Genomic DNA, 9,612 nt, shown 5'->3' with positions numbered 1-9,612 from the left:
CACCAGGACACCTGGCAAAGTTTTTTATTTTTAGTAGAGATGGGTTCTCCACTGTTGCTCAGGCTGTGATCTGAGTTGTAAGAACTGTGGCCACGGGCAGGGCGGCACCTGTGGCTCAGTGCCTCGGGCGCCGGCTCCATATATGGAGGGTAGTGGGGTTGAACTCCACCTCAGCCAAAACTGCAACAAAAAAATAGCCAGGTGTTGTGGCTGGCAGCTGTAGTCCCATCTACTCAGGAGGTTGCTGTGATGTCACGGCATTCTACCAAGGGCGATAAAGTGAGACTCTGTCCCTGAAAAAAGAAAGAAAGAAGGAAAAGAAAAGAAAGAAAGAACTGTGGCCTCCAGAGTGGAGTGGCAGTGAGGGGTGGAAGCATGAATTTTCCAGTCTTGGGGACTTCTGACATCTGTGGGAAATGTGGGAACCCGAGTCCTCGGGGTGCTCATATGTGGGAAAGAGGCACAGGAGGGAGTAGGAGAGGGGGGTGCTGGGCTCTGGACCAGTAGGGGCTGGAAGAGCACCATTTGCTGGAGGTGAGAATGTGACCTGGAGGTGTGAAGGGGCCACCTCCCGACCCTGAGGTGGAGCTTCCCCTTTGCAGAAGGTCATTTATGGAGCACCTGCTGGGTGCCAGGGGTGGTCCTGCTGTGTTGGAGGATCTTCAGGGCTCACATCCCATAGGGCACCTGGGAGGCTTGGCCTTCAGGTTGTGGGGAAACCCGGCCACGAAGGGTTAACGCTCTTACCGCTGCTGCCTGCGCGCTGCTTTAATTGGTCAGAGCAGGCAGGAGAAGTTCTGCGCACCCCGTGAACCTTGGGGGCGAGAGCCGGAATCTCCTAGGGGCCACAAGGTGGCGTGGGGTGGGGGTGACTCGGCTTGGGTGCCTCTGCTTCCACAGGGGCACACCCTCTCCCGACTCACCCCCATCCCTAATTCTTGGATCGTTTTTCTTGAGGCGCTCTCATCCCACCCGAGGCCGGCAGGGCCTGGAGCGCAGGGGCAAAGTGCACGGTCTGGATGAACGCCACAGCTTTCAGACCCAGTCCTTCTTGGCTGTGGCCTCTGGTCTGAGGGTGAGGGAACTGGGGCTGGCCTGGAAGCTCCCAGGAATTGGGGCTGGCCTGTCGGAGGAGCGGCGACCTGGGAGAGGCGTGGGAGAGAGACAGAGAGCAATGGAGAGAAATCTACACAGAAAGACAGGGCGAAACCGGCAAGAGACAGAGACCCGATGAGAGAAACACAGAAGTGAGGAGAGATATTCATTCAGTCACCCAGCAGACACTAATTGGGCTCTGGCTGTATTCCGGCACTGGCCCTGAATAGACTCAAATCCCCACCCTGGTGGGGCTGACATTCTGCCGAGAATACAGCCCAGAAACACGGTACATAAGTAAATTACATTGTCCGGAGAGGTAAGAGTGAAGAGACCGAGTGAGGGAACGCCGGAGCAAGGGGGCGGGACCCAACAGACCTTCCTTATCTGAAGAGGGGAAAGTTCCCACGGATCCTGACTGCGTCGGCAGCTTCCCCAAACACCCGCAGCCGGGGGTGAGTAGGAAATGGGGAGGGGTCTGTGCTCCGGACTGAAAAGATCTATGTATCTGCTAGGGGGTAGCCTCCGGCTCCTCCGGTACTGAAGATCCCTCCCTGCCCCCACCCCACTGCCCTGGTCCCTAAGTCAACCCAGCCTACTTAGAGCTCAGTTGGCGGGTAGGTGGGACATGGGGAGGGGCCAGAGCCTTGGCATCCCGGGACAGATGAGGCTCCTGTTCTGAGGGGAAGAGGCTCTGGCTGTGGCAGCCCCCGCTGGAACCCTCCCCCCTTCCCGTGTCTTCCACCGCAACGGAGCGTCCCTGGGAAGACAGCCCAGGCCCGGAGTGGGCAGCTGAGGGCTCGCTGGTGCCAGTCGCCGCCGGGGCGCCCTACGGTGCCGTGGAGGGTGGCACAGACTGGCAGCTACGGGCTGATTGCCCGGCCCTAAGGGAGGGGGCAACTGCTAGCGACCGGCAGCCCTCAGGGTCGCTGGCCCGCCCCCTGCCCTGCCAGCTCCAGTCCCGCCCCCCGCAGCAGCGTCCTTTCACTGGGTGGCAGGCAGTGCGACTGCTGGGGGCGCACGACCAGGGCGAGGGGGTGAGTGTACGGCACTGGGCTCTTTGGGACTTGGGGACTCGGCCTGGTCCGGATGGGATCTCCCTTGGCGGCAGGTCTCCAATTCTGGAAAAGCGCACCGCCCCTTGCAGGGGTTTCCCCGATCATTTCTCAGAGGCCTCTGGAGGAGGGGAAAGGAGACTTCTTGGCTGGGTGCCGGTCTGAGGTGGGTAGGGGGTTCTTGGAATCCCCTGGTGTCACCTCCCCTTCTGGTCGTGCCATTGCAAATTCTGATACTTCAGTCCTGCTGGCAGGCAAGCTGGGAAAGCCGAGGAGGGATAGGGGTGGGGGTGTTGGCGTCCTCATATGAGCATGTGTAACGCCTATCTCCGGGTATTTGGGTCCCCACAGCCACCCTCAGCATGGCTGAGCCGGTGATTTCCTGTAGGTCTGTTCTCATGCCTGGTTCTCTGAAGTCCTGACTGTGACTGGAGCAGACTATGATGCATTTGCCTCTTCTATGTGCTAAAATGTTCCATCCCTCCTCCCTAGGACTCAGTTTTCTCATCTGTTGAGTGGGATATATATGACTGTTGGACCTTCTTTGCTTGGCTATGTTTGTGTGGGAAACATGAAAACCATTGTGTCTGCTTCCATGCTAAGTATTTCTTCGGAACCTTCTGTGCCTCATTTGTAAGTTGGAACTAAAGAGAGAGTTGAGGAAAGGATTAAAGGGAACAGTCACAGGAGAAAGTGTGATACTTTTTTTTTTTTTTTTGGAGACAGTTTCAGGCTGTTGCCCTGGGTAGAATGAGGTGGAGTCACAGCTCACAGCAACCTTAAACTGTTGGGCTTAAGTGATTCTCTTGCCTTAGCCTCCCAAATAGCTGGGACTACAGGCGCCCACCACAACGCCTGGCTATTTTTTGGGGAGGGGGTTGTAGTTGTCATTGTTGTCTGGTGTGCCCGCGCTGGATTCGAACTTGGCAGCTTCCGTGTATGTGGCTGGCATCCCAGCCACTTGAGCTACAAGGTGCCAAGCTGAAAGTGTGATACTTTAATGACTTGCATGACCCTCTGCAAGAGCCTGCAGGTGCCACTTGGACCCTGTCTGCTGCCCCCAGGCTCTGCCTTTGTTACATAGGTGCATAGGATCAGCTTTCTCATGGGTTGTTTTTGTGTGGATGAGGGAGTAGGGGCAGGAAAAGCCTTGTGTGCAGCTAGGCCACAGCATGGAGTGTGGTGCTTTGAGCCTCAGGGTGGTGTGAGAATGGAGGTCATGAAATTGTAACCTGTGGAGTGAGTCTAAGACCCCATCTGTGTGTGACTGAATTTTTGTCACTGTGTCACTGTCCTTGTCATTGTGTCCCATGTGTTTCCCTGATGGTGCGTGACTATTTTTGCCCTTGTCGATGTGTCACTGCATTTGCATGTCTTTTTTTTAAGTGGTTGTACTTCTGTGATTCCTGGTTGTGATTGAGTATGCCTCTGGATATCTCCGCTTGTATATGTTATTAGTGTCTTTGTGTGTGTGTGTGTGTGTGTGTGACAGAGCGTCAAGCTGTCATCCTGGGTAGAGTGCTGTGGCGACACAGCTCACAGCAATCTCCAACTCCTGGGCTTAAGTGATTCTCTTGTCTCAGCCTCCCAAGTAGCTGGGACTACAGGCGCCCGCCACAACACCCAGCTGTTTTTTGGTTGTAGTTGTCATTGTTGTTTTGGCAGGCCCCGCAGGATTCGAACCCGCCAGCTTTGGTGTATGTGGCTGGCACCTTAGCCACTTGAGGTACAAGTGCTGAGCCATTAATGTCCTTTTCGTAAGGCCATATACGACCTTGCCCTGCGTGTCTGTCTCCATGGACACCCCCATCTATCCTGAACTCCCCTGGGGACCCCATGTCTGTGTGGGGTGATGGGCAGAGGTTAGGCACCGCGGTCCGCGGGGACCAGGCACTCGGGGTCAGCTGGGCTGACACTGTGTCCTGCCTCTCCGCAGTCTTGGGGCGCGCAGCCCATGGAGTCGGGGCTGCTGAGGCCTGCGCCGGTGAGCGAAGTCATCGTCCTCCATTACAACTACACTGGCAAGCTCCGCGGGGCGCGTTACCAGCCTGGCGCCGGCCTGCGCGCCGACGCCATGGTGTGCCTGGCGGTATGCGCATTCATCGTGCTGGAGAATTTAGCCGTGCTGTTCGTGCTCGGGCGCCACCCGCGCTTCCACGCGCCGATGTTCCTGCTCCTGGGCAGCCTGACGCTGTCGGATCTACTGGCTGGTGCTGCCTACGCCGCCAACATCCTGCTATCCGGGCCGCTCACGCTGCGACTGTCGCCTGCGCTCTGGTTCGCCCGTGAAGGAGGCGTCTTCGTGGCGCTCTCCGCGTCAGTGCTAAGCCTCTTTGCCATAGCGTTCGAGCGTCGCCTCACTATGGCGCGCAGGGGCCCGGCCGCCGCTAGTCGAGGGCGCACGCTGGCGCTGGCGGCTGCCGCCTGGGGAGTGTCCCTGCTCCTCGGGCTGCTGCCGGCGCTCGGTTGGAATTGCCTGGGTCATCTGGACACCTGCTCCACTGTCTTGCCGCTCTACGCCAAAGCCTACGTGCTCTTCTGTGTGCTCGCCTTCGTGGGTATCCTGGCTGCCATCTGCGCACTCTATGCGCTAATCTACTGCCAGGTGCGCGCCAACGCTCCGCGCCTGCGGGAACGGCCTGGGACTGGCAGGAGCCCCTGCACCAGGAAACGCCGCACGCCGCGCGCGCTGGCACTGCTGCGCACGCTCAGCGTCGTACTCCTAGCTTTTGTGGCGTGTTGGGGCCCTCTCTTCGTGCTGCTGTTGCTCGACGTGGCGTGCCCCGCACGCGCTTGTCCTGTGCTCCTGCAAGCCGACCCCTTCCTGGGCTTGGCCATGGCCAACTCGCTCCTGAACCCCATCATCTACACGCTCACCAACAGCGACCTGCGCCACGCGCTCCTGCGCCTTGTCTGTTGCGGCCGCCACCCCTACGGCCAAGGCCCTAGTCGCTCCCAGCCGTCTGGCAGCTCGGTGGGGGCTTCCGGAGGCCTGCGCTGTTGCCTGCCACCGGGTCTGGACCGCAGCTCCGAGCGCTCGTCGCCTCAGCGTGAGGAGCTGGACACCAGCGGCTCAACAGGCAGCCCAAGTGTACCCAAGGCTGCTCAGACCCTGGTACCCCAACCAGTCGTAGACTGATGCCCTCCCCCCGGCCATTGTCTTCCCCAAGAGCTGTTTTGCAGACCCTTTCTGTTTATGTAAAAGAATTTGTAGGAAATGCAGCTGAAGCTGGGGGAGGAATGCAGCCAAAGATGGTAGAGTCTGGAAAAGACGCAGGGGGGCGGGATACACTATGTATTTATGGACGCTAAACCCCACAACGGTGAACAGACAGCCCCAAGTCCTTGCTTTTGTGGAATTGACATTCAAGTGGGGAAACAGACTATAATGGAGTGATAAAATAAAGGAGATACTTTCAGAGACAATGCAGAGATGTTGATGGGGGTCGAAGAAGGCCTCTCTGCAAAAGTGGTAACATGATGTGAACAGAGACTTCCATGTCCTGGGAACACATAAAGGAAGACTATTTCAGGATGAGGGCATGGCAAGTACAAAGGCTCTGAGGCTTGGTGTGCTCATCTGTTCTGGGAAGGCAAGAATCCCAGTGTGGCTGCAGCAGCTATGGGAGTGGGAGATGACAAAAGAAGGAAGCTGAAGAGGCAGATAGTTCAGGGCCTGTGGGCCACAGGGAGAACTTTGGTTTTGCTCTGAGTGAGATGAGAGCCATGGAGGGCTCTAAGCAGAGGAGCACCATGCTCTAATTTAGGTGTTCTGAAGAAAAGGGTGGAAGCCAGAGCAGGTGAAGGAGACTGCAACTCAGGAGACTGAACCTCAGCAATGATGATGACTCTGATGGCTCAGATCAGATGTGTGCTCTGAATAGATTCTAGAGGCAGCAGACAGAATTGCCGAGGAACTGGGTGTAACAGTGAGAGAAAGTTGTCAAGGAAAACACCAATGGGAGAGCACCCTAAAATTTAACTCTGGGATACTCAGCCAAATCCTATCTGACAATAAAATTTCTTTGAGTGCCATGTCAGAGCCTTCATAAAAATTAAAAATATAATAAAATAACAAGAGCAATGATAATTTCTCATGGTTGGCTAATTCCCTCCACAGTACTAGGACACATGTATTTCCAGCCTTATTACAGTGTTGCAAAGTAGATTTCTTCAGCCCCCATTTGACAGATGAGTAAACTCAAAATAATGAATACCAGGGTCCCATGTCAGGGGCAGGCTTCAGGCGCATAGGCCTCAGGAAACACCAGCATCTGGCCCCTCTGGATAATTCTTAGGGAGACCAGGCAAATATTCCCTGGAGAAGGGGTCTGCATTCTTGGCTGGGGGCAATACCAGGACATAGTCTGTGCCCATAAAAGGCTCCAGGTGCATTGGCCTCAGCCCCCAGCATGTCCCCAGGTGCATTCCAGACCCCTGCTCCAAGGGTTGGAGGGGGACATCTAGTGTAGGGTTCAGTCTGTGGTGTGTCACCTTCCCGGAGACCTCAGAACTGTGGAACTGCAAGCATCCACGAAGACACTGGTGTTTTGGGGACCGCTGACCCAGCCTGGAAACCTAAGTCTCTGCAGACCAAGCTCAGTTTGCCTCTGCAGGCCACAGGTACGAGAAACCAATCTAACTCCAGGAATACAGACATGCAAGCTTGGGGTCACCATCCCAAGTTGCTCCCAGAACTAAATCCAATTCTGTGCTCTATGTAACACCCTTTCCCCCAGGCTGGGCTATCTTCCAGCCTCTTCAGACATCCACTCCATTTTTCAGCCGTATGGTGGTGTGATAGTAGAGGAATTACGGATTTTCTGCAAAATTCAAAAAGCCACCAGTTCCCTTTCTGAGTTGCAATCCCTGTGGGATTCCTGAGGTAATTTCCAGAACTATACTGTGGGTTCATGAGTGATATATAAATACATTCCTGTCTTTTTATACAAATTTAGCACTTTTCTGCATCTTGCTTTGTTCATTTATTTGTATATTTTGGAAATTGTTGCACATCCACACATTTTGTAATGTCCTGCTGTCATAGTTGGCTTGAGGTGCCACAACAAATATTCTAGACCAAGTGGCTTAAATGACAAAAATTTCTTTCTCATAGTTCTAGCACAGTGTTTTTCAACTTTTAATCTCAATGGACACTTGAATCTATAGTTAAATTTCGGCGGCATGTTTAAATTATGTTGATCAGCTGGGCAAGGTGGCTCACACCTGTTATGCTAGCACTGGGAGGCCAAGGCAGTGGATACCCTGAGCTCACGAGTTGGAGACCAGCCTGAGCTAGAGTGAGCCCCCGTCTCTAAATAAATAAATAAATAAATAAGTAAATAAATAAAATAGCCTGGCCTTGTGGCAAGAGCCTGTAGTCCCAGCTACTCAGGAGGCTGAGGCAAAAGAATTGCTTGAGCCTAAGAGTTGGAGGTTGCTGTGAGCTGTGACACCACGGCACACTACCGAAGCAACAAAGTGAGACTCTGTCTCAAAAAAAAAAAAAATTATGTTGCTCAAGAAAAAAAGTAAAAAAAAAAATGCTGGTCTCAGGACACTGTAGCTCACGACTGTAATCCTAGCACTCTGGGAGGCAGGGGCTGGTGGCTCGCCTCAGCTCAGGAGCAAGAGCGAGACCCCATCTCTACTAAAAATAGAAAAATTAGCTGGGTGTTGTGGCAGGTGCCTGTAATCCCAGCTACTTAGGAGGCTGAGGCAGGAAGATCGATTGAGCCCAAGAGTTTGAAGTTGCTATAAACTAGAATGCCATGGCACTCTACCCGGGGCACTGAGTGAGACTCTATCTCAAAATAAATAAATAAATAATACTATGCTTTTAACTTCTTTTGAAAAAAAAATATTTTTTTGAGTCAGAATCTCAGAAAAACTGTTGCCCTGAGTAGAGTGCCGAGGTGTCATAGCTCACAGCAACCTCCAACTCTTGGGCTCAAGCAATCTTTTTACTTCAGTTTTTTTTATTTTTAGTAGAGACGGGGGTCTTGCTTTTGTTCAGGCTGGTCTTGAACCCGTGAGCTCAAGCTATCCACCCACCTCATCCACCCAGAGTGCTAGGATTACAAGCATAAGACACTGTTCCCAGACTGAAAATAACTTAATTAATGATCTTTAAAATTTTTCAGGACATAATTACAAGAGGGACTTTACCTAACAAATGCAAGCAGTGTAATCTGGTTCTTTGTATCCTCAATGATTCCCCAACAATAATTTTTTTTTTTTTTTTTTTGTGGTACACCTAAGATTCTCACAGCACACTGGTTGAAAATCGCCTTTCTAGAGGCTAGGAAATCCAAGATCAGGATCCAAGCATGGCTGGGTTCTGGTGAGGACTCTCTTCCTGGCTTGCAGACACTGTATCCTCACACAGCAGAGAGCTGTAGTTCTCTCTGGTGTCTCTTCCTATAAGGACACTAATCCCATCAGGAAGGCTTGGTGACCTCATATAAACCTAGTTGCTTCCTAAAGCAAACAGCTTCACATTGGGTGTTAGGGCTTTAATGGAGACAGGGGAGAGGGTGTGCAATTCAGTCCACAGAATTTGTTCTTTTTTTTTTTTTTTTTGAGACAGAGCCTCAAGCTATTGCCCTGGGTAGAGTGCCCTGGCATCATAGCTCACAACAACCTCAAACTCCTGGGCTCAAGCAAGTCTCCTGTCTCTGCCTCCCAAGTAGCTGGGACTACAGGCGCCCACCACAACGCCCAGCTATTTTTTGGTTCCAGCCATCATGGTTGTTTGGCGGGCCTGGGCTGGATTCGAACCCGCCAGCTCAGGTGTATGTGGCTGGCACCTTAGCCGCTTGAGCCACAGGCGCCAAGCCTTGTTCTTTTTTTTTTACATTAAAAAAAATTTTTTTTTGAGACAAGAGTCTCAAGCTGTTGCTCTCGGTAGAGTGCCAGTGGCGTCACAGCTCACAGCAACCTCAAACTCTTGGCTTAAGCGAGTCTCTTGATTCAGCCTCCCAAGTAGCTGGGACCACAGGCAACTGCCACAATGTCCGGCCATTTTGTTCTTATTGTTGCAGTTGTCATTGTTGTTTAGCAGGCCCAGGCCAAGTTTGAACCTACCAGCCTCGGTGTATGTGGCCGGCACCCTACCCACTGAGCTACGGGTGCCGCCTGAAGTTAATATTCATACAGGTTTTTTGCTCCTTTTAACTGGTTGCATAATATTTCACAGCATGGATGTGCCACCACTAAGCTAGGGCCCTAAAGCAGGACATGTGGATTAAGTCCAATGCTTTGCCATCATCCCCATTATCTTGAAATAAATACCTGTGAATGTATTTCATCCTGTAAGTGCAGCTAAATCTCTACAAGAGGCACCGCTGGCTCACTAGGCCTAAGTTTGATTTGGAGAGATATGAGAGGTTGTTTTCTGAAGTTTTCCAGGAGGGGACTGGTGACTGTCTGGGCCGCTCCTGGTATTTGCGGACTATACTAA

General features: G+C 52.9%; 1 protein-coding gene across 5 annotated transcripts; it reads left to right on the top strand.

Annotated features, from left to right (window-relative positions):
* Positions 1-1,177: 1,177 nt before the first annotated feature.
* S1PR5 (sphingosine-1-phosphate receptor 5) lies at positions 1,178-6,841 on the top strand. Of its 5 annotated transcripts, none has more exons than XM_053583298.1 (3): positions 1,494-1,550; positions 2,207-2,316; positions 4,087-6,840. In XM_053583298.1, exon 3 carries the CDS (start codon positions 4,105-4,107, stop codon positions 5,287-5,289), a length of 1,185 nt encoding a protein of 394 aa, XP_053439273.1. In that variant the 5' UTR covers positions 1,494-1,550; positions 2,207-2,316; positions 4,087-4,104; the 3' UTR covers positions 5,290-6,840. The 5 variants fall into 5 exon arrangements, with proteins under 5 accessions (XP_053439272.1, XP_053439273.1, XP_053439275.1 ...); XM_053583301.1 differs by lacking the exon at positions 1,494-1,550 and adding an exon at positions 3,816-3,876 and having other exon boundaries at positions 2,281-2,316; positions 4,087-6,841; XM_053583297.1 differs by lacking the exon at positions 2,207-2,316 and having other exon boundaries at positions 1,178-1,550.
* Positions 6,842-9,612: the final 2,771 nt, after the last annotated feature.

The sequence above is a fragment of the Nycticebus coucang genome, chromosome 3 (assembly GCF_027406575.1).
Source record: "Nycticebus coucang isolate mNycCou1 chromosome 3, mNycCou1.pri, whole genome shotgun sequence".
In the NCBI taxonomy this organism is placed as follows: domain Eukaryota; kingdom Metazoa; phylum Chordata; class Mammalia; order Primates; family Lorisidae; genus Nycticebus; species Nycticebus coucang.
The sequence above is the reverse complement of the archived record's forward strand: the minus strand, read 5'-3'. Positions and strand labels throughout refer to the sequence as shown.

Coding starts and splice junctions, on each gene's coding strand:
- S1PR5 (XM_053583296.1), top strand. CDS start 2,185: ATGGGATCTCCCTTGGCGGCAGGTCTCCAATTCTGGAAAAGCGCACCG. Junction 2,317..4,086: donor TGGCTGGGTGCCGGTCTGAG/GTGGGTAGGGGG, acceptor GCCTCTCCGCAG/TCTTGGGGCGCGCAGCCCAT.